This window comes from Lagenorhynchus albirostris, chromosome 16, assembly GCF_949774975.1.
Source record: "Lagenorhynchus albirostris chromosome 16, mLagAlb1.1, whole genome shotgun sequence".
In the NCBI taxonomy this organism is placed as follows: Eukaryota; Metazoa; Chordata; class Mammalia; order Artiodactyla; family Delphinidae; genus Lagenorhynchus; species Lagenorhynchus albirostris.
This window is the reverse complement of record NC_083110.1, coordinates 58,939,661-58,967,345: the sequence shown is the minus strand read 5'-3', so window position 1 is coordinate 58,967,345 and position 27,685 is coordinate 58,939,661. Positions and strand designations below refer to the sequence as shown.

The 27,685-nt window shown below is 36.4% G+C and overlaps 1 protein-coding gene across 2 annotated transcripts; it reads left to right on the top strand.

The window, feature by feature from the left end:
• Positions 1–27,685, top strand: PCGF6 (polycomb group ring finger 6). 2 transcript variants are annotated; one of them, XM_060125735.1, is made up of 10 exons: positions 1–421; positions 1,154–1,253; positions 1,344–1,440; positions 2,232–2,287; positions 2,388–2,447; positions 3,399–3,507; positions 8,131–8,158; positions 17,008–17,106; positions 22,755–22,841; positions 26,446–27,685. In XM_060125735.1, exons 1-10 carry the CDS (start codon positions 59–61, stop codon positions 26,500–26,502), a joined length of 1,056 nt encoding a protein of 351 aa, XP_059981718.1. In that variant the 5' UTR covers positions 1–58; the 3' UTR covers positions 26,503–27,685. The 2 variants fall into 2 exon arrangements, with proteins under 2 accessions (XP_059981718.1, XP_059981719.1); XM_060125736.1 differs by lacking the exons at positions 2,232–2,287; positions 2,388–2,447; positions 3,399–3,507.

Sequence of the window (27,685 nt, the reverse complement as noted above, 5' to 3'; positions counted from 1 at the left end):
TCCCGCGCTATCCAGCCACCTGGTCTCTGTCTCGCCTCGCCTGGTCTCTACCCCTGGCATGGAGGGGGTCCCTGTGATAACGGCAGGCACCGCGGGCTCTGCCAAGGCTGAGGGAGCCGCAGCCATGCCGCCCCCGCCTCCCGTCTCCCCGCCTGCCCTTACTCCGGCGCCCGCAGCGGGTGAGGAGGGCCAGCCGCCACTGTCCGAGGCGGGGGCTCCAGGCTGCTCGGGCTCCCGGCCCCCTGAGCTGGAGCCGGAGCGCAGCCTGGGCCGCTTGAGGGGCCGCTTCGAGGACGAGGACGAGGAGTTGGAAGAGGATGAGGACCTGGAGGAGGAAGAAGAGGAGGAAGAGGAAGAAGAGATGAGCCACTTCTCGCTGAGGCTGGAGGGGGGCCGGCCGGACTCCGAGGACGAGGAGGAGGTATTGATGGCCCCTGTTTGACCACACCGGGCCTCCTCAGTTAGGGCCGGGTTCCCCGCTCGCCGCTGAAGCCTTTGGCACTTGCACGGACCCTCACCTCTCCTTGCGCTGCCTGCTTGTGGCGCGGACCGGCCTTCTGTCCCGGCCCGGTTCCCTGCCGACTCATATTGTAACGTTTCTGCAGTTCCTTAAGCTCTCTGGGTCCGACTCACTCATTATTGAAGCTACTGCGTGCCAGGGATGTAGGCGCCAAGGGTACCGGCCTGCTGCCCTCCCGGAGCTTACAGTGGGCCAGGGAAAAAGTCCATTTCTACAGGGTGTTGAGAGGATGGGAAACCCTTCCCCACCTAGTCAGTCTCTAATTGGGAGATTTTTTTTTTTAATGGGGCAGCGCATACTTCATAAAGTTAGACAATATACCTAGTTACTCAGAATTAATATTAAACACCAGTATCTGGAAAGTTTGTCCATTTCGCGATAATTCATATAGTAAGATGCCCCTCATCTGGCAATATACAGTATCTCCAAAAGAATGAGATCTTTTCGGAACATTGGTGTATATTGTGTTATTGTAACTTTGATGAGAGTGTTTGAAGGGTTGGAGGTAAGGTAACATGTTTCCATGTTGCAAAGTAAGCTACACATTGTTGATAATAAAATTTGGGGATTATCGCTTAAGAATTTGAAAAGGCAAGGACTTGTATTTTAAAACTATTTCCATTGTATTTGCAGCGCCTGATAAATCTCTCTGAGCTGACCCCATACATCTTGTGTTCCATTTGCAAAGGTTACTTAATAGATGCAACTACCATTACAGAATGTCTTCATACATGTAAGCATATAGTTCATCATATTTCCAAATAATATGTTGATTTTTTGAAATGTCTTGAAAGTATCCTAATTTCAACTTTTTTTTCAACAGTTTGTAAAAGCTGCATTGTAAGACACTTTTACTATAGCAACAGGTGTCCAAAATGCAACATAGTAGTACATCAGACACAACCTCTTTACAACATAAGGTAAGAAGAATATATAAGTAAAATTTATATTTTAGGTATACTTTTTCTGAAAGCTTGAAATTGTGTAGTTGGTGATAAATTCTTGACCTATCTCAAAATGACAAGAAAGGGAAATACATATTCTTTAAAGAAATACATATAGAGCACTTACTGTGTACCAGGCACTGTAATATCCACTGGGAACTTTAAAAAAAAAAAAAGGCACAGATCTCTTTTCTTGAAGATTTTAATTTCATCAGTCAAGTTGATGAGGCTAGTTTAGGCTTATCCTTTTCTGTGTATCTAGAGTTCTATTTTTAAAACTAATACCTGAAATAACTGGCCTCTTTAGAAAAGCCTGTCTGTCATAGGTCATTGTGGCTTATTTTCAGTTCATGCTCAGTTTCCTAAGGGAAGAAAAACACTAAAGGTGACCTGCTTTCATTTGTTTAGCAAATACTATTATGTTTTTACTACCTTCATAGAAGAGTGTTTTGCAGATGATACACAGAATTTCAAAATACAGTCTCTGCCCTCAAGCTCACATTCTTATTAAGGGAATAAGACCAGTTCACATGGAACAATTTAGCAAATAGTTCAAGAGTCTATAATTACTTGTAATTATGACCACATACAATTACTTGAGGTTCTCTCAGATGAGAACCATGAGTGCTACCTAAAAGTAACTCAGCTCTGAGAAAGGAGATAGTCACCCCTAAGAGAAAACAGTTACTTACAAAGAACATCATTCACTCTGTACCAAATGCATTTTTCTGAATTCTGAGGTATTCTCCATCCTTTCCTTTTATTAGGTTGGACCGACAGTTACAAGACATAGTGTACAAATTAGTGATCAATCTAGAGGAAAGTAAGTTTATTTTATTACATAGTTGTGAATCCCAGAATCTCTTCTGACTCTGCTAGTTACATTTTAAGTGTAATTTAGTCTGTGTTTTATCATTTTTTAGGAGAAAAAAAGCAAATGCATGATTTCTATAAAGAAAGAGGTCTAGAAGTACCTAAACCTGGTAAGTTTGGGTGTATACCATAATGTATTTATAGATTAAAGAATACTAACTTAATAAAATTTACTCCCTTTGAGGTTCTTTTTGGTGATAGCTGGTTATTTTATGATCAAAGAGAGAGAAAGATTTTGAAGGTCATGATTTACTGTAATCCAATTTAATTATTTATAAGGATTAAAGAGTACAGGCTCTGGAGCTATATTGAGTGTGATCCTAGCTCTGCCACCTTACTAGGTGTATGACTTTGGCAAATTACTTCAATGTCTCAGTTTCCTCTTCTATAAAGCAGGGATAATCATAACACTATAAATTGTAAGCATACATTGAATAATACAAAGCACTTAAAACAGTGCCTGGAACATAGTAACTGCTCAAATATTAGTTTTTATGATGATGGTAATGTCACAGTATGGAAGTTAGATTTGGGTGTAAATCTTCATTCTTCCACTTACTATGTGGGTGACTTTAGGCAAATTGCCTAATCTCATTAAACTGTAATCTCATTTTCTTTACAGTTAAAGTACACAAAATTGTAAATCAACTATACTCCAATAAAATTTAAAAGAAAAAAGCATTAGTACCTATGGCATGCAATTATAATAAGAGCTAAATGAGATGGTGCATGTAAAGTGCTAAGCATGAGCCCTGAGCCCTGGCACATAGTAGTGCTTATTAAGGGCTACCTATAGCTATTGTTGCTATTATGCTGAGCTCTCTCTGTGGCCCTGATAAACCAACCATACATGTCTGCCTTCCATTGTGGAGTGCTCCCCAGGCTTGTCACTAATTTCACTGGCTTTGACAGATCAACTGATATTATTTTTAAAAGGGAGAGTGAGTGCTTTATGATCTTTTAAATAGTCAACATAGTTAAATTTCTGTAATTATTTTCCAAAGATCTCAGTTTATGATATTTATATTCTAACTCAACTTTTTTGTTTGGCTATCAAATAGCTGTTCCACAGCCAGTCCCTTCGAGCAAAGGAAGATCTAAGAAAGTCTTAGAATCAGTGTTTCGTATTCCACCTGAACTTGACATGTCTTTATTACTAGAGTTTATTGGGTGAGTACCCTAAACCTCTACCTCTAAACTTTAAAATAAAGAATTTTTTAAGTCCCAACAGTTACAAAATCATCCTGAACTAAGGTCATATCGAGTTTTTCTGATATCCTTTTAAAAAATAATTCTGAAATATTTAAGACTTAGAAAAAGGTACTAAAGAGTAGTAAAATAACCACTTGTATCTCCATCATCTGGCTTTTGAATTAAACCATGCTAATATGGCAGAAGGCACTTGGCTACCTCTTCCTGTTCATTCCCCCCTTCCCTTAGAGGTTAATAACTACTCTCCTAAAAGTAATGATTATCATTCCCATGCATTTTTTTTATGTGTTTGCCACATGTGTATCTATTTCTAAACAATATGTAGAATTGTTTTTGGCCACTTAAAAACTTTAAATGGTATCATACCATGTTTTCTAACTTGCTTTTCTCACTTAGCATTGTATGATTCATCCATGCTAAAATGTATAACTAGTTCAGTCATTTTCACCATTGCCTGGTATTCCCTTAAAATAAATATACCATAATTTATCTTTTCTTGTACTGTGGAACACTTTGTTTCCAATTTTTTTCCTATTATAAACACTGTTGCTTTAAGCATTTTTTACGTATCTCCTTATATATATATGAGATATTTTTCTAAGAGTGTAGATTTGCTGTGTCTTGGGATACATTCGTCTTCAGCTTTACTTGGTTTTGCCAAATTATTTTCCAAAGTAGTTGGATATCTCCCTAATTAATAAAAATTGCTTCTTTCAAACACTGTAGCATATGGTGTACTCCATTATCCTGCAATATTGTTAGGCCGACTGTCATCATAGAGTTGGCCTGTATCAAACTGTAGTTTTCAAAATAATTCCATAGTTTGCAGGATAAACTAAAATGCCTTTCTTGGAAGATCTAGATCTTCCATTTTATGTCACTGATGACTATTTGACTTCTCAGTCACTTCCTCCTTATAACTCTAGGTTGCCTGTATTATTTATTTAGTATCTAGCTTGTACTATGTTGTATTTATCTCTTTATGTATTCATCCTGTGTTCTCAACTGATATTAAGGATCCCTGAGAGGCGAGAAACCTTTCTTATGCCTCCACAGAGCCCACGTAGTAGTGGTTGATGATAATGAAATAAAGATCTCTTTAGAAGAATGAGAAGAAATCATGTAATACCAGACTTTAAACCAGCAATTTCTGTTATTAAAGAATGTGTTCCAACCTAAATGTCCAAAAGGGAACTGGTAAAATAATGGTATATAACAATGAACATGTGCTAGTAACGTATGTGCTAATATGGAACAATTGCCAAAATTCACTTTCTCAAGTGAAAAAAGCAAGATGCGGAAGAGAATATATAGCATGTGCTCTTTATGTTTTTTTTTAAAAGCGGATGGTGGGCATATATACATATATATATATATTTTTTCCCCACAGGCACAGACCATTCCTGAAAGGACATATAAGAAAATGTTGATAGCAGTTGCTTCTAGAAAAGGGCACGGGAGTGTATGAGTATAGAATTGGAAAAGGTCTTACTTTTCATTGTATTTGACTTTTTACCATGTAACTTGATTTTTAGTAAGTCTAGTTAATTAAAATTTGAAAATTGAAAGGAATTTATATTTCTAAAAAAAATATTTTCAGGAAATGTAACCTTTTCCACTAACGCACAGTTGGAACTGACAGTTTTTTATACCTTTTTTGAAAAGTGGCAGTAATGCAAAGATGGCAAATATGTGACAAGTGTGCTACATTATCTCTGTCTGTCCAAAGGAGAAATCAATACTTAATCATGGCAGGCTTTCCTAATGAGTGAGACTTGAGTACTCTGGTCAAAGCAGTCATTACCACTTACTGGAGTTGTTACATTGTTAACACATTCCCTGCTGTAGAAAAAAAGAGCCCTCACTTGGAATAAGAAGATCTCTATTTAAGTCCTAGCTCCTTTGTTATATAGCTTTGTAAAATTGAGGTAATCGCTTTCTGTTTATTCATAAGATGTTTATTAAGGTCCTGCTGTGTACCAGCACAGCACTCTGCTAGCTGCTGGGAATGTAATTGGAATAAGTCAGCCATGGCTCTTGCCTTCGTGGAAATTGTATTTTTAACTTCTCAGAGCTTCAGCTTCCCTATCTGTAAAACAAGAGAATTGAACCTTATATGTTGAAGATTATGATGAGTAGTCTGTCTACGTCATAAAATAGTCTTTTATCTGTTTTCAAATGGTTATGGGGAAGAAAGCTTCCAATGTGGCAAAGAGTTCTTTTGAAGGAGTCGCCAGCCCCCAGAGTTAAATCCCCACATGTTTACTACATTGAAAAGCTTGGTGTTACCACTGAAGTCAGGCTACTGAGGGTAACCCATAGAAAGCTCTTTCATGGCAGGACAAATGGCAGGTGAGTTTTAACCTGATGCAAGTACAAGGGCAAATTTGGTCCAGCTGGTGACCCTGCTTGAATTGGATTAGCAAAAATCCTGAGGTAGGTTCAGCCCATGGAAGTGATTTTTCAACCACTGGAATGAATATGATATTCCCGGCCCCCCTAAATTTGGTATGCATGTTTTGTGATCTTAAGATAGTCTTGTACAGTACTTTTCCTTTTTGTTCTTCAGTTTCTATGTGTAAAGTAGAAGATTATAAAGCCTTAGGCAGTATAGTGTATATAGAAAGAGCATAGACTTTGAAGAGTGTAACTGAAGGTATGTAACCCCTAGGATGTAGCTTAACTTCTCTGATCATCAGTTTCCATGTTTCTAAATTGGGGATTATAATACCAACTCACAGGATTGTTATAAGAATCAACATATGGTATTTCTAACATGTCTAAACTATTATCAGTATATGAATATTGAAATAATGCAGGGTCATTCAGAAATAAAGGTTAAAGTAGTCTGTGGTGCTGTAATGTGTACAATATCTGCCTAGTAAAGAAAATGGACTCACATGAAATAAGTGTATGAGAGAAGATATGGCAAAAATTTAATGCAATCTTAAACTCAGTGGTGTTTAGTAAACCAGGGAGGTGCTATCCCACTGTATGCTATGTTATCCAACTGGGGTCTTATGTTCAGCTCTAGGCACTACATTTTAAGAGAGATGTTAGTAAATTGAGGTGTAATCAGAATAGTAAAAGGTGTGAAAACTATGTCATGTGTAGTAGCAGAAAGATTGAATCTAATTCACAAGAGTACCAAAAGGCAAAACTAGGACCAATAGGTATAAGTTACAGGGAGAAACATATTTGATTCAGTGCAAGCAAGCAATATCTAACAAAGTTGCCCACAAATGGAATGAACCGACTTGTAAGTTAAGAAGCTATCTCTTTAGATATTCAAGCAGAAGCCAGATGCCCATATATCATGGATTCTATAGAGATAATTCTTATAATGAAAAAGATATTTAATTTATTTATTTATTTTGGCTGCGCAGCTTGCAGGATCTTAGTTCCCCAACCAGGGATCGACTTGCGTCCTTGGCAGTGAAAGCACGGAGTCCTAACCACTGGACCACCAGGGAATTCCCAGGGATATTTTATTTTGTAGCTCTTAAGATATTATAACCTTAGATTTACATCTATATATAATGTGTATACATAACTTATGTTTTATGTTTGTCAGTATAACATATTCTATAGATATTTATACTATCTATATTGTATATTAATATATTTCTCTATATTTGTATTATAAGAATACTCTAGATGATGCAATTGTGATCTTGCCTATTCTTCACAACGTGATAGGGAAGAAAGAATGTGAGCTTTGGGAATTCCCTGGCGGTCCAGTGGTTAGGACTCAACGCTTTCACTGCCCTGGCCCAGGTTCAATCTCTGGTCAGAGGAACTAAGATCCAGTGCAGCATGGCCGAAAAAACCAAAGAATGTGGGCTTTGATATGTACACCCGCGTTTGAAACCCAGCTTTATTACTTACTAGCTGTGTGACCTTAAGCAAGTTATTCAGCCTCTCTGAGCTTAATTTTCCTTATCCGTAGAATGGTGATTCTAATGCCTGACTTAAAGGGTTACTGTGAGAACTGAATGAAACACATGCATAATATATGAAGACCTAATATAATGCCTGGTGCATAGTAGATGGTCAAAAAAAGTTTGTTCCTTGTCTCCTCATGATATAAAAGTAATTGATTTAATCAAGAAATCTCTTCGTACTTTTAGAGGAAAAGCAAACTGAGTAAATCATGCCCAGGTGATTATGTTACAAGTAAAACAACAGGAAATGTAGCAGCTTTCTTGTAAGGACTCTATCTTGTAAACGTTGCTATCAAGAAAAAAACACATTAATTATGACAGAAAGAAAGAGGTTTTACTTTAAGCTAGAAAATGTTAGAATGCTACATGTGGGGGAAATATAAATATTAAGAGTATACTTTTAACTCCTGGAAGTAAATATACAAAGCAATGTAAAATACTGTATAAAACTGCCTTTGCCTTACCACTAGGTGGCAGATATGACAATTAACTACATTTGTTTATTTCATAAAGGGTTAGGTGACCGTGTTTTAAAATTAAGTTGATGTTCCTCAAATATGTGTATTTATGTTATTTTTCTGTGTTATATAATTAAACATATAGTTCAAAATTGATTAATTTTGCTTTCGTTTTTCAGTGCTAATGAAGGCACGGGACATTTTAAGGTATTTTACTTTTATTTTTCATTTACTTTACAAGAGGACCCTGTAGCACACAAATTTAAGATTAGCAATCATATGGAGACTGTCTTCAGTTACAGTCTATAAAATTTGTTCTGTAAATAAAACTTGTTGAAATATGAAGTACATTCAGTAATGCTCTCTTATAATAGGTTTATGAGAAAAGAGTTATTAAGTAGGGATTTGTTATTAATTCAGAACAGTGGTCTAAGGAAAAATAAGTGAGTAATTTTTAAAACTGAAACCAAATGCTGTGTTAATTCGGTGATTAAAAAAATGTTTCAAAGCATTTTTTGCATATTTGGCATTTAGAGTTAAATATGAGCTTAAAATTTCATTTGCATGTAACATCTTTGGTTGAAGTTAGCCTGCCCCAACTTGTTACTTCAATCATTTACTGAAACTTTAAAGGTAAGAATGTAACATACTTAAGTTCAGAGTTGTCTTAAAGGCTTCAGCATCACAGGTGCCATTGTACACAGTGTTGCTCCTATAGTATGAATCATTCAGGAAAAGGTGACTTTTTTAAAAGGGGTAAATCAGGCCTATAGTTACTTGGGATTATAAATGTATAAGGAAATAGTTGACTTTGATCTGGTTAGATTTTCAGTGACTTTGTCAAAGTCTATACTAAAATATGGGTGGGGCTTCCCTGGTGACGCAGTGGTTAAGAATCCGCCTGCCAATGCAGGGGACACGGGTTCAAGCCCTGGTCTGGGAAGATCCCACATGCCGTGGAGCAACTAAGCCCATGTGCCACAACTACTGAGCCTGCATTCTAGAGCCCGTGAGCCACAACTACTGAAGCCCACGCGCCTAGAGCCCATGCTCCGCAACAAGAGAAGCCACCACAATGAGAAGCCTGAGCACCGCAACCAAGAGTAGCCCCCTCTAGCCGCAACTAGAGAAAGCCCGTGCACAGCAATGAAGACACAGTGCAGCCAAAAAAATAAATACATAAATAAGTTCAAAAAAAATAAATAAATGAAAATAAATTTTAAAAAAAACACCTAATAAAAAATAAAATAAAATAAAATATGGGTGAATTATACCTGGTTGGGCATAGTGTTTTGTTTTGTGACTATAATGGCTTAGGAGGCATAGGAATTGAATTGAAGCATAGGAATAAATGAGTACTTTTCTGGATGAAGTGTATTATAGGTTTTTCCCAGAGATCACTGTGATGGAGGGAATGCAGTGTTAGGTTTGGTAACTTTTTACCTCTTCTAAGTTGTAAAATAACCAAACTTATGGTGATTAACTTTAGGAAGTCCTTTCATAGTGTACTGGGTGGGAAAGTAGCATATAAGTTTCTATATGGGACAACTGTAGAGTCATATGCTCCTAGAGTTCACTGAAGACACCTGTCCAGTGACCTGTAGTAGCCAGACGAGCCAACAGAGTATAAGAATGTCGTGAAGAAAGAACTAAAAATTAAAGAATGTCGTGAAGAAAGAACTAAAAATTAAATTAAAAAATTAAATTATTAGCCTATTGCTTCCGTGAAAGCACATATGCGCTTAGAATATTTATGTAGTTCTGATCCTCATACATCAAAAAAATATGACACTACCACCTATGAAGTGTTCTTGCCAAAAGAAATGTGAAGCTGATCATACCGCTAGATTACTAATTTACAGGAAATCCAAGGGACACAGGAACTTATTAAATTACTCTGTAAGAATATATAATAAGCCAAATCTAGACAGTGGAAAACTGCAGGACAAACAGTTCTGTTTCTCCAGCAAATTAAAGGGAAAGATGTAATGAGGGAACATGTAGATAGAACATACTGATTAAAAGAGACTCAAGGGACATCAGTGTATGGCATTTATTTGGATTGGATTTGATAATAAACTAAAAAATTTATGAGATGATAGCCCCAGATTGTAAGTAACCCAAATATCCATCAACTGATGAATGGGTACACGAAATATGATATATCCATACACTGGAATAGTATTTGGCAATAAAAAGGAATGAAATATTGATACATGCTACAACCTGGATGAACCGTGAAGACATGTTAAGTGAAAGAATCCAGGCACCCAAAGACCATGTTATATGATGCCATTTATATGAAATGTCCAATATAGGCAAAAGCATAGAGAAAGGAAGTAGATTAGTGGTTGCCAGAGGCTTGGGGGAGAGGGGAAATTGGGAGTGATTACTAATTGGTAAGAGTTTCTTTTTGGGTGATGAAAATGTTCTGAAATTAGATAATGGTGATAGTTTCACAACTTTATAGATGTACTAAAAACCATTGAATTGTATACTTTAAAATGGTGAACTTAATGGTATGTGAATTATATCTCAATAAAGCTGTTAAATTTTAAAAAACAAGCCAAGATCCAAAGAAACTTCGAATAGAAGCATTATTTGTAGTATGTTTAGTGTATACATTTGAGAGTACAAAAATATATCTGATAAAAATAATATATGCATAAATTAGAATTTTAGCTTGAGTCCATCACTGGTTATTATATTTTGTGTGTGAAACCTTTGTTTTATTTTTATTTTCTCTGTAATAACAACCCTAAAAATAATAAAATCATTTTCTACTAGGTAAGAAAATTGAGATGGTGAAATTTGTACATTTACTGTCTATTTTCTGATATCAAGGAATTTTAAAGTATGATAGTGGTATTATGTTTTTAAAAAGAGTTCTTATTTTTTAGAGATACATACTGAAGTATTTACAAATGAAATGATGTGTCTGGGGTTTGCTTCAAAACAAAACTGGGGAATGGGGGCCAGTAAGCAGTTGGGGTAGGAAATGGATGGGGTATACTTAAAACAAGATTAGCTGTGAGTTGATAAAGCTAGGTTTATAGAAGATTATTACACTGTTCTTATAGTTTTGAGGCATTAAGTTTTCAGTGTTAACTAATGATACTGATGTTAGTTTGCAGGCTTATGTCTATAAGAGGTAATGAATATATTGTTTTAGAAACAAATGATCGTATTTCTGCATATTTTGACTTTTTATTTTGCTAAAACAGTCATTTTTTAATATTTTCTTAGCTAACACATTGTCAATCTTAACATTTTTCTTTTAATTCTGTATTTATAAGGGAGTTCTAGCTTTTGATATTATAGCTCAGCATTCTCTACTACTTAAAAAGCTGTTTTTATACCTTGTCTTTTACTTATTGTTCAAATAAATATGTCTGACTAGGATGATGCCTAGTTAAACTATTCACCATGTACACTTATGGCATGAAAATCATAAAGTCTGTTTGTTACATTTAATTTAAAATTGTTTCACCAAGCAGTCATATAGTTCAGAAAATTTTTTCTTTCACTTTTAATTATGAAAATGTTTAAATACACTGAAGAGTAGACAGAATAGAACCTCCATGCATCCATCACACAGCTTTGCCAATTAACTAATGACCAATTTAATTTCTTTTATACCTCCATCCACTTCCCTTCTTTCTTTTTTTTTTTGGCCTTGCCACACGGCTTGTGGGATCTCACTTCCCCACCAGGGACTGAACCCGGGCCACAGCAGTGAAAGCGCCAAATCCTAACTACTAGGCCACCAGGGAATTCCCACACTTCCCTTCTTTCTTTCTTTTATTTTTTAAATTTATTTTTATTTATTTATTTTTGTCTGTGATGGGTCTTCTTTGCTGCGTATGGGCTTTCTCTCTAGTTGTGGTGAGTGGGGGCCACTGTTCGTTGGTGCACATGCTTCTCATTGCGTTTGCTTCTTTTGTTGCAGAGCATGGGCTCTAGGTGCATGGACTTCAGTAGTTGGGGCTCACCGGCTCTAGAGTGTAGGCTCAGTAGTTGTGGTGCATGGGCTTATTTGCTTCCTGGCATGTGGGACCTTCCCAGACCAGGGGTCGAACCCATGTCCCCTGCATTGGCAGGCGGATTCTTTTCTTTCTTTTTTTTTTTAATTTATTTATTTTTAATTTTTATTTTTGGCTGCATTGGGTCTTTGTTGCTGTGCACGGGCTTTCTCTGGTTGTGGCAAGTGGGGGCTTCTCATTGCAGTGGCTTCTCCTGTTGCGGAGCACGGGCTCTAGGGGCACGGGCTTCAGTAGTTGTGGCTCACAGGCTTAGCAGTTGTGGCACGTGAGCTCTAGAACGCAGGCTCAGTAGTTGTGGCGCACAGGCTTAGTTGCTGTGCGGCATGTGGGATCTTCCTAGACCAGGGCTCGAACCCGTGTCCGCTGCATTGGCAGGCGGGTTCTTAACCACTGTGCCACCAGGGAAGTCCCTTCTTTCTAATATTATTCCGAAAGAAATCCCTGGCATTTTGCCCTTTCATCTGTAAAGTGTTTCAGTACTCTTAAAAGATGAGTCTCTGTTTTTAATGACCACGTAGCATACCAAAAAAAAAGTTACAAAATGTCAGTGTTGAGAAAGATAAAAATAAAGAGACAGATCTATTCTAGATTAAAGGAGATTACAGAAACATGACAACAAAATGCAGTGTGTAATCCTTCATTAGATTCTGGATTGAAATAAGAACAACTTGTAAAGGACATTATTAGGACAACTGGAGAAATTTGAATTTGGACCCATTTAGATAATTGCATTGTATTAATGTTATAAATTTCCTGATAATTATATTGTAGTTATAGAGGAGAGCCCCTTTATTCTGAGATGATAACTGCTGGTATATTTAGGGGTTAAATATCTCAATGTCTGCAAGTAACTTAAATAATAAATGTACACGTATATACACACATATTACATACATTGGAAGAGGTGAAGCAAATATAGCAATGTTAATCATTTGTAAAGTAGGTGAAGGCTATCTGGATCTTCATTTACTAGTGTAACTTCTTTGTAAGTTTGTGATTTTTCAAAAGGTTGAAGGTCGTTAATAAAAAGAAAATAAGTTTCTTACCAAATATCTAGTCAGTGTACAAGTTTTTATCTCAGCTGTAGTGGGTGTTTTGTTTTGTTTTTTTAACATCGTCGTAAATCAGGATCCAAATAATGTTCACACATTGTGATTGGTTGATAGGTTTTTAAATCTGTAAGTTTTCTGTTTCTTTTTTCTTGCAATTCATTGTTGACAAAGCTGGGTCATTTGTGCTATAGTTTCCTACAGATGGGGTTTTGATGTTGCATCTCTGTGCTGTGATTTAATGTGTTCTTTTGTCCTCTGTTTTTCCTATAAACTAGTAGTTAAGTCTGAGGTTAATCAGACAGGTTTGATTTGAGGGGACCAAGAATACTTCATAGTCGGTGGTGTTTTTGTCCATCTGGAGGCACATTAATGTCTGGTTGTTTGTGTCTTTGTGTTGTTAGCAACAATTGGTACTCAATGTCTAAGCCCATTAACTTAATAGGGTTTGGAAAATGATGCTGTCATTCCTCCTCCTTTTATTAAAATACTTCAATAATGAGGAACTTCTATTTGATTAGCCAGTGGTACCATTCATATAGGAAAGAAAGAATAAATGCTGATTCTTTCCCTTGACTTACAAGGTTCAAAATAATGAGTTGGTTCATTAGCATGCTCCAGTCCTAATCAATTAGGTATTTTTGATTTTGTTTTTACTTTAATATGAACTCATGCATTTAAATATATTTGTGGTTTAAACCCCTTTTAATTATTATCTTTATTGATGTTCAAATTGTCTTATCATAGATAATCAGGGTCTATAATAGCTTCCTTGCTATCTCATATGACAAGATGTTCCATGCTCAACTCGTACATCTCTTGCCCCAGACACAGAATCTGTCATTTCTCCAAGGTGTCTTTTGGTGGTATTTCAAATTCACCATCTGGTTGCTAGGGATTTACCTTGTGACTGGGTTGGTAACTATTTTCAGTTGACAGAGGTAGGAATTTTTTCAAGGTAAAATGAGTTGATACCATCTTTTTAAAAGATATTGGGTTGGCCAAAAAGTTCACTTGGAAAAACACGACCAAACTTTTTGGCCGACCCAATATTTTTAGTGGTATGCATTTTCTATAGTCAGAAAATAACTGAATGTCTCTTAAATCTCCCTATAGATTCTACCTTATTGTTTCAACTTTCTTCTCAAATTGACCTGTGTTATAGATGGTAGGGAAGATTGCTGTGCTTAATTTCAAAGAAGTAAAATTCTTCTGTGGAATTTTTCTTTCCTGTTTATATGCAGATGGTAGGAGGCTATTAGATGCAGCAGGAAAAAAAAATGAGTTGACCATTTAGGTGAGAACCTGCTTTGTAGCTTAAGAAAAGAAAAAAAAGGCAAAAAACAAAAAAAGCAAATTGTTAAAAAAGCTGGATCTGAATTATATCGGAAAAAATTTCTGTTAACTTGTGAGCCTGGGGTATGAAGACTAAGGTTAACCACGTGAGAAGCCAACTTTGAAAGCCAAGGCCAATGTTTTTCTTTCAGTTACTGGCAGATCTCATAATTCTGTTCTGGGTGGTCTAAAAAGTACAGTATTGATAACTTTAGCTAAGTTGGATTAATCTTAATAAACACTTGGGGGTGAAGTGCTCACCAAGAACTAGAAATGATGAATATTGAATTGTCCTCTGTTGGTATACCTGAAACCTACTATTGAGATGGTAAGCCCCAGAAATTAACCTTCAGAAATGGCACTGGTTACCAGGCAGGCATCTAGCTAGATTACCCAGAATAGCTTCTCGAGGCACATGATGGGATTCTCATGCTAATCAGGCAGTGCCACCTACAATGCGGTACCTTCATCAAAACTTCACCTGGAGCACTGCTGTATCTGCTCCTTAGTGAGAAAGACTGCCTTAGGTTTTCAAGATGATTCTTAAACCTGTGTTTAAAGAACGCGAACCTTTGCCATTTTTGTCTAGATTATATCAGTATCCATGATGACAACTAGGTCCTCTAATTAGATTCCTTTACATAAAGAACAGAATCAATACACTAGTAATAACTAAGTACTTGCTATGTGCCAGGAATTATTAATAGTTATTTACGTACATTAACACACTTTCCTTATGATAATTCTATGAGGTAGGTGCTATTAGTATCTCTATGTTAACAATACAAATGGGGAAATGGAGACACAGAAGCGTTTAGCAACTTGTCCAAAGACTTGCAGCTAGAAAGTGGCAGAACCAGGGTTTAAACCCAGGCAGTCTCTGGAATATCTGCACTTAACATGCTATCTGCTGCACTGTGGTAATAAGGGATAGATCTATTGTTAGGAAAGTTCTTAAGAAACCAAATTACAGATAAGAGAGCTGAGTGCTGTTACATGGAAGAAATGTGTGCCTAACCTGCCTGGGTCCTCTTGGTAGCAATTCTGGGCTCCCTCTCTGCTAGTGCTAGAAAAACATTGTTCACATTTTCCTAAAAGGTACCCTTTTAGTTCTTATTACCCCAGCTTTTCATTTTTATTAATAGTAGTATCCTTAAAATTGCCTCAGAGAGAGAGTGGCTAGGTAAGCATTAGTTTCTACTTTAAAACCCTATGGTCTCTCTACCTATCACCTTAGACTGTTGGATCAGATTCCAGCCATATACGTCTAGATGTTAATCTTTTTTTTTTTCTTTTTTTGCGGTACGCGGGCCTCTCACTGCTGCAGCCTCTCCCGTTGCGGAGCACAGGCTCCGGACACACAGGCTCAGCGGCCATGGCTCACGGGCCCAGCCGCTCCGCAGCATGTGGGATCTTCCCGGACCGGGGCACGAACCCGTGTCCCCTGCATCGGCAGGCGGACTCAACCACTGCGCCACCAGGGAAGCCCCGATAATCTTTTTATTTTCCACTTTTAAAAGAAAATTTCAAACTCATACAAAGGTAGACAGAATAGTAAAATGAATGCCCATGTACACATCACTTAACTTCAATAATTATAAAATCATGGCCAATCTCAATTCATCAATACCTTTAACACTTCTCTTATATAATCTTGAAGCAAATCCCAAACTATCATTTTATCAGTAAATAATTGTTTGTTTCTAAAAGATAAGGACGTTTTATAAAAACATAATAATGATACTATAATTTTTATTTATTTATTTTTATAACTTGTATCTGAATGTGTAAAGCAGCTTTTTAAATATTTATTTATTATTTATTTTGGCTGCACTGGGTCTTAGTTGCAGCATGTGGGATCTTCGTTGTGGCATGCGGGATCTTTTTTTTTTAAATATTTATTTATTTATGTGGTTGCACCGGGTCTTAGTTGCAGCACATGGGCTCCTTAGCTGTGGCGTGAGAACTCTTAGTTGCAGCATGCATATGGGATCCAGTTCCCTGACCAGGGACTGAACCTGGACACACTGCATTGAGAACATGGAGTCTTACCCACTGGACCACCAGGGTAGTCCCAATACTATCATTTTTTAAATTTACAGTAATTCCTTAAATATCCACATGCTATTTAAATTTCCTAGATTGTCTTATGAAAATTGTTTTAAAGATTTTTAAAAATCAGGATCCAAATAAGATCCATATATTGTAATTGGTTGATATATCCCTTATTTATAGGCCTTGTATCTTTTTTAGTCTAGCGGTTCCTCCTCAGCCTTGGTTGGTTGTTTTTTTTTCCCTGAAGTTTTTTTGTTGAAGAAACCAGGTTGTTTGAGACATTGAATCTTGGGTATTTGCTGTCAATAAATTTTACTCTAAGTTTTATTCTTGATGAGGTAGTAAAACAAATCAGTAAGCCGTTCTATTAAAAAAAATTGTTGACATACTTTTTGGAGAGGTGAAGCTAAGCAGGAATTCTTTTTTTTCTTTTTGATAGATAAATTAACTCAAATTTCATAGTAATTTTTCTTTCATAAATCTATTGAATTATCTTTGCTATAAAATGTGCTTTAAGGTTTATACATTTTATGTATATTTAATCTGAAATTGGTTTGTTTGTTTACTTTTGTAGCCATTGGAAAAGAAGTTTGTCCGAGTTTCAGGAGAAGCAACTATTGGACATGTAGAAAAATTCCTCAGAAGAAAAATGGGTCTTGATCCAGCTTGTCAGGTAGAGTATATGTGTGTAAAAAGACAGGAAGTTGTGAGATTACCTTTAACACATTGAAGAAAGAACCGTCTCTAGGATTTCATGCAGTGGCTTTTGTTTTATGACATTGTAGATATTGTAAATGTTAATTGAATATTGGTACACAGTGATCCCCACCCCCAAATTTAATCACATTTGACTTGCTGCCATTGGTGACCATCTATGGGTGTCAGAGAAAAGCTGAGGGTGTGAGAACGATTAAAGAGCTTCTAGAGCTTCAGCTCCAGCTCTTTTCTTTTTGATAGTAGAGCAAAAGTTTACTTTTCCATCCATTTACTTCTCTTCAGAGGACATCCTTGGATTTATCAATGTTTAGCTCAAGACACCTAGAAAAGTGAAACAGCTGTCTAATATAGACTCTGTTAGTTTCCTAAGGATTGAAAAAGATCTCTCATTATAGCTATATAATACTTTCTTGTTGTAAGATGGAAATCTCAAACCTCATGTATTGTTGCATATAAAGTGTAAGTAAACTCATAGTTTAATAATGTGGGCCAGTGAAAATGCACGTTTATATAGCTCTGCTTTTTCATTAGTCAAATTTAAAAGGGGTTTTTGTTATTCTCCATCATGTGTAAAATTTTATAGAATAATTTTTATCTAAAATGTCTATTTGCTGTAGATCTGAAATTTTGCTCATGTTTTTAGTATCAATATCTGCCAGTACTAAATATATATTAAATTCAATTAAAGTGATTTCTCTTACTGACTTTGACATAATGCTAGCTGTATCTCATGGCAACTGAAAATTGGAAATGACTTATCTATCACTTGGTAGCCAAAGCATACTTGAGGTTATTCTTAGCCTTTTGGTTAGAAATAGATAGCTGTTTAGGGACTCCTGAACAAAGAATTGTGAGTAATCCCATAATAGTCTATTATTTCTAAAAGCAGAAATCAGAAGACTTGCACCTGATTATATAGAATAAGAAGTGGCACCCAAGAGGGCTTTCTTTAGGATATAGATTACTTCCTCTGTGGCTAGATATTGATCAGAGCCATTTATAAGTTTCACACTGGTGTTTTAAGAAATTTGGTTGCCAAAGCTCTAAATTGGTTTTATTGTGTAAAAATGTGGGTTTATTTTTTCCTCCTATCACAGAATTCAAGGCTTTTAACATTTTGAAATAAAATGATGTAAAATTTGTTTCAGTCTTTAATTTTGTCTCTCAGCTCTTCGCTCTTTAGGTAAATATTTTTTTTTTCTAATTCAGGTACTATATAGCTGGTAACATTCATAAATTACTATTTCACCAAAATGTTAAAATAGTGGAACAGAGAATTATCAAATATGCAGACCCATTTGTGACTAAAATTGTTTAAGCCTTCTAAATCCAAGAGACAGTAAACAAGAGTTACTTCTAATATGAACAAAACATTGAGCTAGTTAACCATTAAACAAAATAAAATTCTTGGTCAACCCAGTCACTTGAGCCTTCTGTGCTGACCTTCCTTAAAACCATTTAGTCCCAAATAGAAAATGTATTCTTTGTTTACAGATATGTGACCTTCGTAAATGGTTATTTACTAGCAGGAATGAATGATTACTAGGGGACTGTTAAATGATAAAATACCTTTAAAAGTATTATTTATTTGGGGCAGATAAAAATAAAAAAGGAAGACAGTTCTGAAAGATAAAAAAAATGTAGACGTGTTCTTAAGAGATTTAAGTTAATTCAAATCAGAAATCAATAATTATCTGAGTATATTTCTTTCACATAAGAGAGCCCAGTGCCTCTGGATCTCCATGGTTGATTTAGTGGTGTTTTGAATTTATTGCTGTCTTATTGTATCTTGTTTTTTAATAACTCTTGTGTTCCTTTGTACATTATTTGACCTTCAGACCTTATTTTGCTTTTTTGAAATGATTACCACATTGATCACTAAATATTCTCTATATAAAAGATGTGGTAGTAGATTTTGTTGTTAATCCTACCATAATTAATTCCGTCTTAAAAGATAGGTTCGGTTTTTTTTTTAATAAATTTATTTATTTGGCTGAGTTGGGTCTTCGTTGCTGCTCGGGCTTTCTCTAGTTGAGGCGAGCAGGGGCTGCTCTTTGTTGCAGTGCGCTGGCTTTCTCATTGCGGTGGCTTCTCGTTGCAGAGCACAGGCTCTAGGCGTGCGGGCCTCCGTAGTTGAGGCTCACGGGCTCTAGGGCGCAGGCTCAGTAGTTGTGGTGCACGAGCTTGGTTGCTCCGTGGCTTGTGGGATCTTCCCGGAGCAAGGCTTAAACCGTGTCCCCTGCATTGGCAGGCGGATTCTTAACCGCTGTGCCACCAGGGAAGCCCAGGTTCCTTTTTTCATTATTTATTTAGTATATGACCTTAACCCTATCATTGAATTGTTTCCAAATCATTTTTCAGAGACCCTAACATGTCATATGGTGTATCCCTACCATTCATTTACTATCTATTGGTACTAAATTGAGCATCTATGTGCTTGGCCTCCAGTACAAAGATGAGACAGAAAATGCCACCAGGTGACTCAGTTGTGTGGGAAAGATATAAAAGTAAACAACTGAATGACAATAGGTTATGATGAGTGCCACTAGAGCACAGAGTGAATGATTTAACTCTGGAGAGGTCAAAGAAGGGATTTGAAGAATGGATTTTTTTTTTTTTGCCAGACAGACAAAGAAAAAAAAGAACTTTCTATCAAAGAAAAGTATGTATGAACAAAGAGGAATGAGTGTGGCACTGGCTCAATCAGTGAAAAATCCTGTCTTGAAAGCTTTAGTGTGATCTTGCTTTTAAAAAGATAAGGGTTTTTCTTCCCTTAAGACCATCTTCACGTTATGATTTCTGCTCTGAGATTCAGAAATATCGTAGTTATTCTTCCTAACTAAGACTTAATACTCTAAAGGGTAGAAAGATTATGCAGAAAAGAGTTAACAAAGCAGACCTGAGGGTGCTGCCTTTAGAAGGGCTGGCTTACAAGGTTGGCCCTTGCCTAGCATCTAGGAAGTTGGCTTGTAAAAAGTTCCCTGTGCTAATATGAAAAGTTACCTAACTATTAAGGGTGTTTCCCCGGACCTAGATTGTACAAACAATGGGTCTATGATGAATAACTGCTTTGCTTCTGGGAGTCTGGAATTTGGTAGTTGCTAGGCAGAGAATGCCAACATGACCATCCCTCAATAAAAACCCTAAACTCTAAAAAAAAAAAACCCTAAACTCTGAGCCTCATCTGGGCTTCCCTGGGCAGAAACACTGCACAAATTGACTACATTTCCACTGCTAGAGAAAAGAGTATGTGGGTGTTATCTCCTCTTGGACTGAGAGGGAAGAGCATAGGAAGCCTGTGCGTGGATTTCTCCAGACTCTACCTACATCTTTTTACCTTACTGGTGATCTGACTGTATATCCTTGCTGTGTTGCTGTAATTACTCATAGCTGTGATCATGCTGAGTCCTGTGAGTCCTTCTAGCAAATTATCAAATATGTGGGTCATGTTTGTGGCACCCTCAGAGATGTGATTCTGTTTGAATGAACTAATTTATGAAGTATTTACAGTCAAGTAACTTAAAAATCAGCATGTAAAATGAGAAGTAGTTTAAATGTTTATCAGGAGGATGGATAATATAGTTTATGATATATTCATAAAATGGAACACTATGCAGCTATTAAACACAGAGAGCTAACTATGCATTCCAAAAGATTCCATAGTATATTAAGTTTTTGTTGTTTGTGTGTGTTTGTGTGTGTTTTAAAAATATGTAGAACAAAATATGTGACATGATCCCATTTCTAGAAAAACAAAACCAAAATCCCCACATGCACACATTGCATTTAGGAGCATATGCATCAAACTGTTAGTAAATGGCTAATCTCTGGGGGTTAAGATTAAGTTGAAAAGAAAATTGTAGTAACCAAATCATAAATGTATACCATGTGGTGAAGCCCACTAAGAGTGGTGGTCTCTGGATAGTTGGATACTTAATAAAAACATAATGTTAGTTTCCAAGTTCTTTAATTTTTCATGGACCTAAGTTCTATGCACAAGATCTGTTGTTAGTGCACAAGGTCTGCTATTATTGCTTTCCAGTCCTTTTGAAAACAAGTATTGCTTTTGCCAACTTTAAAACTGGTAAGCATAAAACAAAAGTTGTTACTAATCGGTGGTTATTCATTGTGAGATACCAGAGGGCTTGACTAACTGACCTGTGGACCAAATCTAACCTGTCATCTTTTTATGAATTATGTTGTATTGGAACAGCCATACTATGGCTGCTTTCATGCTACAGTGACAGAATTGAGCACATGTGACAGTGATCCTGAGTCCCACAAGCCTAAAATGTTTATTATCTAGCTCTTTGTAGAAAGTTTGCCAACCCCTCACATGCACTTATCTTTGGAGAAAGATAGATGGGGGACAGACCTGGGTTCCGATGTGAACTTTGCTACTTACTAGCCTTGTGACCTTAGGAAAGTTTAATGTCTTTACTTCTTAGTGTCCTATCTGTAAAATGGGAATTACAATGCCTAGCTCACGGGAATGTGAAAATGAGATGAGATAACATATGTCAAATATATAGTGTAACAAATGCTGTGCATAGAGGCCGCTCAGTTAAATGCAACTGCTTTTACTATTCTTACCCAACCATGCTGAAGGTTTTAGGGAAACTAACATGTTGGCAGTGCATAGGATTTTTAGAGTAAACAGAATTTGAAGGTCGGAAATCTGGTTAGGAGACGGTTTCAGTGGTTTAAGCCTAAGAGCAGCAGTTGAAAGAATGATATGAACTTAAAAGGCAGGGTGAAGAAGGAAGCAACAGGACTTGGTAACTGCACGTGAGAAGAAAGGAAAAGGAGAAATAGGAGTTAGAGCTGGTATTTTGGTTTGGAGCAAGGAGAAATTTCATGCTGTAAGCTAAATAGGGACATGAGGAGGGGGAGCCTGTTAAGTGATATGTTATTAATAAGATGTTGAGGACCTGTTCCCACTTTAAGGCAATGGGAAAGGAGTACTCAGTGAAAGAGAATATAAGGATTTGCAGTTCTATTTCTAGCAAGTGAGTATACTGGAATCATATTACAGTATAGTATATAACTGTACAACCATATCGTTCTTTCTAGAGCATTCTGTATAAAAGTAGATTTGTCTTAGAGCTTTGACCTTACTAAAAGGGCTGAAAAGACCTTGTTAAGATTGTTCCATCTGTAAAACAGTTCCCCTATTGTGTACTTTATGTCAGCAGTAGACTTTCCACTGTTGGAAAATGAGATATTCCTCATTAAGAAAATTATTCAAATAACTAAAGATTGCCTTTTTAAGCATTGTAAGCCCTATTAATCATTGTGTCATGAAACTTTTTAAAATAATAGACTTTTCTGTGCCTTCTTGTGCTGAACATATCAAGTATGATTTAACTTGTTCTCAGAGATTCAAGGAAATCATTCTGAATGCCTGTTGTCTGTCCTGCTATGTCCTCTAATGCTCCTTCCATTTTACTTTATTTGTAAAAAGTTTCTAAAATCTTTCTTGAGAACGTTTAATCAGTCTAAAATAGCAAAGACTAGTCTAAAAATAATTATGTTGATCTTCCTCATTTTGTCATATGGTTTTCTGAAGCAGGAAAGCAAACTTATACTCTTATTTGCCTGTAGGTAGATATCATCTGTGGTGATCACTTGTTAGAGCGCTATCAAACTCTAAGGGAAATTCGACGTGCAATAGGTGATGCAGCAATGCAGGTAGGTCTTAGACTTTACCATATTTATGCCTAATGGACAAGTTATTTAATGAAAGAAAAATGTTCCATGTTATCAATAAATTTTTAATAAATATTCTATAATTTTCTTGAAATTATCTGGACTGTAAATAAGAAAGCTAATGTTTATTGAATGCTTACTGTGTGTCAGGCATTCTTCTAAATGATTTGTATCGATTAGCTCTCTTATTCCTCATAGTTTTATGAGATAGATATTCTTTTTTCCCCAGTTTTAAAGATAAGGAAACCAAGGTACAGAGAGGACATGTAACTTACCCACAGTGAGTGAGTGAGTGAGCCAGGGCTCAAACCCCAGGCAGTTTGATTCTAGAGGCCTTTTTTTTCTTTTTTCTCTGTCCAGTATTGCAGTAGAGCTTTGAAGACTACTGGGCAAATGTATCTGCAAGGACATTTCTTTAAGAAAAATTTGTAGAGACTCATTAGGCTATAGAGATTCACATACCATTCCTTGCTCAATTGGTAAGAAGCCATGGTAACCGTTATGATGTTTTAATTAGCCTATAATGTGAGTGGGAATATAATATGAAATCTGGTCAGGATACATGAAAAGCAAGATAAGACTTACAATTTTAATGAAGAGAAAGATCCAGTTTCTCCTGGAACTTTACCCTCTAATTCTAAAATCCGTTGGTGGATCATATAGATGAGGAAACTGGTCTAGACAGATTAAGTAACTTGCCCAAGGTCACTTGGCTAGTTAGTGGTAGAATCAAGGTTCACCTATTAAAAAATTTGAGCTTAAAGCTTAGAATCTTAACAAAAGGGTAGCTGAATACTTATTTAGGTGATTATTTGATTATTCTTACATGTTTTTAGAAATATAGCACCATACCAATTGTCTACATTTTGGTAACAAATAATTCAAAAGATTCTTCATAAAATACAAAAGCAAAATTGTTTCTTGGCTAAGTAAAGCATACTTAGAGATATAAACAAAACATTTCTTAAAATTTTTATAAGGTGAAACTTCAGAAATCTTAGAAAATGATTGTCTTTTTTAAAAAAAATAAATTTATTTTTGGCTGCGTTGGGTCTTTGTTGCTGCACACGGGCTTTCTCTAGTTGCGGCGAGCGGGGGCTACTCTTCATTACCGTGCGCGGGCTTCTCTTGTTGCAGAGCATGGGCTCTAGGCGCTCAGGCTTCAGTAATTGTGGCACGTGGGCTCAGGAGTTGTGGCTCATGGACTCTAGAGCGCAGGCTCAGTAGTTGTGGCGCACGGGCTCAGTTGCTCTGCAGCATGTGGGATCTTCCCGGACCAGGGCTCAAACCCACGTCCCCTGCATTGGCAGGCGGATTCTTAACCACTGTGCCACCAGGGAAGTCCCGATTGTCTTTTTAAAAGTTAAGCTTGATTAGAAATGTAAGAATCTAGGAGTAAAATTGCAAAGTCAATGGAGTGGGTAGAAAATATGACTTCAATTCAAAAAGTATTTATGGAGCACTATTCTAGACATGGGGAGATTCATAGATGAGCAAGTCCCAGAACTTAAATAACCTGAAATATAATTAATTAAAGTCCTCATTGATAACAATGTGTCATGTAATCTCAGGACCTCTTAGCTAAATGAATAACATATCTCTGCAGTGAAAGCTAGGAGGTAGCAAGTGAGGGAGAGAATGGTAGGAGCTGAGATCTGAGCAGCTGGAATAAAACCATGCAGGACTTTGTAGGCTATAGTATGAACTTTGGATTTTAATTGAGTGAAGTGGTAAACTACTGATTGGAGAGATTTGAGCCAAGGACAGAAGAGACATAAGCTGACTTACCTTTTAGAAGATTCACTCTGGTTGGATAGTTTAAGAAGACCATGAATGGAGACATGTAAATATAAAATATAAATAATATTTATATATTTCTGTCTATTTATATGGAATATAAACATAATAGACATAGATTTAAATTTGAATTATAAGGAATTATCTCATTTCATAAAATGCGATTTTATACATATATTGAAGTTTTGAGATTTTGAAACAGCTTGTAATTGTGAAATATAACTATATGCAAAAAATTGACATTATGTAAAATGTAATTTGTATTCATGTAAAAATGTTAATAGGATCCTTCTGTGTGTGTTAGAATACAAATTCATTTACTTTGATTAGACTAGTTAGTCTAGAACAGGTCTGATGGTCCGTGGGCCAAACATGGTATGGGACTATACTTTATTTGGCTTATTCTAATTTTTGAGTTTAAGTTCCTTTAGCTAAGCATCTGCTCTCTGGTTTACCACTGGTCTCAACATACCCTATTTGACTACATACGTGATTCACATATTCATTTATGTAACTTTTCTGGCCTTTGTGGGCATTTGAATTGGTGAACCCCTTTCTAGAATTCTGGTGAGTTTTCACCGAAGTTGCCAGTAACAGAAGCCAGATTGCAGTGAGTTGAATAGCGAATGAGAAATGAGGAAGTGGAGCCATGAAAAAGCTTAATAAAGAAGAAAGAGAGAGCGATAGCTAGCGAAGGGTTGGAAATGCAAGGCGTGCATGCCACCACTCCCTCTATATGTTGCTCAGAGTAGGCCCATTGCCCATGGCATACTTCCCCAGTGAGCCTTCCTTTTAAGCTAGTTTTCCAGTTCATAGTAGATTAGAAATAACACCTTAAAAAGCACTTTTAAGCAGCCTTGGTGAGAGCACAAAGAATTAAGACCTGGGCTTCCCTGGTGGCGCAGTGGTTGGGAGTCCGCCTGCCGACGCAGGGGATGCGGGTTCGTGCCCCGGTCCGGGAGGATCCCACATGCCGCGGAGCGGCTGGGCCCGTGAGCCATGGCCGCTGGGCCTGCGCGTCCAGAGGCTGTGCTCCGCAACGGGAGAGGCCACAACAGTGAGAGGCCCGCGTACCACAAAAAAAAAAAAAAAAAAAAAAAAAAAAAAAATTAAGACCTGATATCAAGAGAGGAGACATAAAAAGACTCAGAAACAAGGTATCTGGAGTCATTTACTGTCAGGTTAAGTTTCGCACGACCCCAGAGGACATCACTGTGTTACAGCACAGTGTAGTTACTGTTCATAATGATGACTCTGGATATCAAAGAAAGGGTAAATTGTATTGAACAGACTTCAAGGAGGAAGTAAAATGTATGATACATTAAATGGGTAAGAGTTCCAAAATTTTCTCACTTGTTTTAGTTGTAAGCTGCATTTATGTAGGAAATAAATGTTTTATTTTCTTAGCAGATCCATGATATTTTATGATAATTGAGTCTTTTTTAGAGAAGTCCAGTGCTTGGGTGATATATTAAGTAATCTGTGCAGAATGAAATGTGTATCTTTTAGTTCTTTTTGAAGAAATGTTTTGCCATAAACAACCGTGACTAACTGTGGATACCTGGTAGTTTCAGAATTTTCTTCTGAGAGTCATTAAAAAGGCACATTAACAGGGAGTGTTTAGTAATGAAGTGAGTGAACAAGCAAGTTTATTTATCTTGGACTCTTTATTCTCTTTAAATCAAAGAATTTCACATTAGTGTTGGGTTATGAAAAATAAACTATCTTTGACTTGATCATTTACGTAACTGATTTTTAAATAACTGCAGAACACTTTTTTTCTTTTCAGGATGGTCTTCTGGTCCTTCATTATGGACTTGTGGTTTCTCCTTTGAAAATTACTTGAAGATTCTAAGGGTATTGTGAGGAGGGAAACAAAAAAAGGAGACTTCTGCAGGATTGCATCTCACCAAAGAATTCCACGGAATGTGTAATTGTTATCACTTTGTGCTGTTTGAGACATAACTTATCTATTTTCAGCACCAAGAATCATAGGATTTATAATTACAACTTGGTATTATAGAATGCATCTGTTTTACTAGAGACTATATATAAAAAAGCATCCACAGCTCAGGGGGAAATTTTTAAAGCAATGAATTTTTATGATTTCAAATACTTTGACATTGATTTTGTTTCCTAATCTTTGAGGTAAATCAGTTACTGTTTTTGTTTTTGTCTTCATTGAGCCATACCCCTTTCAAGTTGGTGGTTAGGATTCTGCTCTCTGAAATGGCATCAGTTGGTCAGTCACCCTTTCGGAAAAGAAGTGTGCTTTTGAACTGAAGATTTAAAGCCAGTCTTTGTTAAATTACAGAATGTACCTCTTAGACAAAGACCAAAACTATGGGCCACTTTTTGTATGTTGCCATCTTATTTCGAACTTGTAACTTTTTTTTTTCAACCAGCAACACTACTAAAGAGATATTATTCACTTCTAAAAGGGATGGATTATAACTTTTCCGTGTGAAGAGACTGTCTCCTGTAGGGTTTACGGCCCGTACCATAAGCCTTCAGTGTAATAAACACTCCTTTAACATACCTTACAACAAGGGGTGCCTCTTTGCAACAGTATTTTTATTTTTTGAATGTTAGTTTGATTAACATTCATTTTGAGTACGTAATGTGATTGTCAGTACCTTGTAATGGCACTGCTTTTGAAAGTAATTTAAAAATTTGAGTGAATTTGAGAAGTTTACAGAATACTTGTTCATTGTTTCCTCAGTAAGTCAGTTTAATGTTCATTTTCGCATTACTTTGTCACTGGGATAAAGAATACGGGTGTTTGAGAGCTCACTCACTTGCATGCAAATATTTCAGTTTTAAAGACTATTTTGCCTAAAATTATCATTGTGATGCTTTCTAAAAGAAATATTTTGTAGACCTTATTTCACTGCAAAATTTCCAAGTCTGCATAAAAACAATTACAATTGGAGAAAGATTGGCAATGTTTTATAAAGCATTTGTGAATTGTGTATAAATCTCTTCTAACATTTAATACAATTTTTTTAATAAAAATTTATTTTAACCTA

Excerpts from the sequence above, each read along its gene's own strand:
- PCGF6 (XM_060125735.1), top strand. The coding sequence starts at position 59 with ATGGAGGGGGTCCCTGTGATAACGGCAGGCACCGCGGGCTCTGCCAAG. Across the intron at positions 422-1,153 it reads ACTCCGAGGACGAGGAGGAG|CGCCTGATAAATCTCTCTGA; the intron begins GTATTGATGGCC and ends TTGTATTTGCAG. Across the intron at positions 1,441-2,231 it reads CAACCTCTTTACAACATAAG|GTTGGACCGACAGTTACAAG; the intron begins GTAAGAAGAATA and ends TCCTTTTATTAG.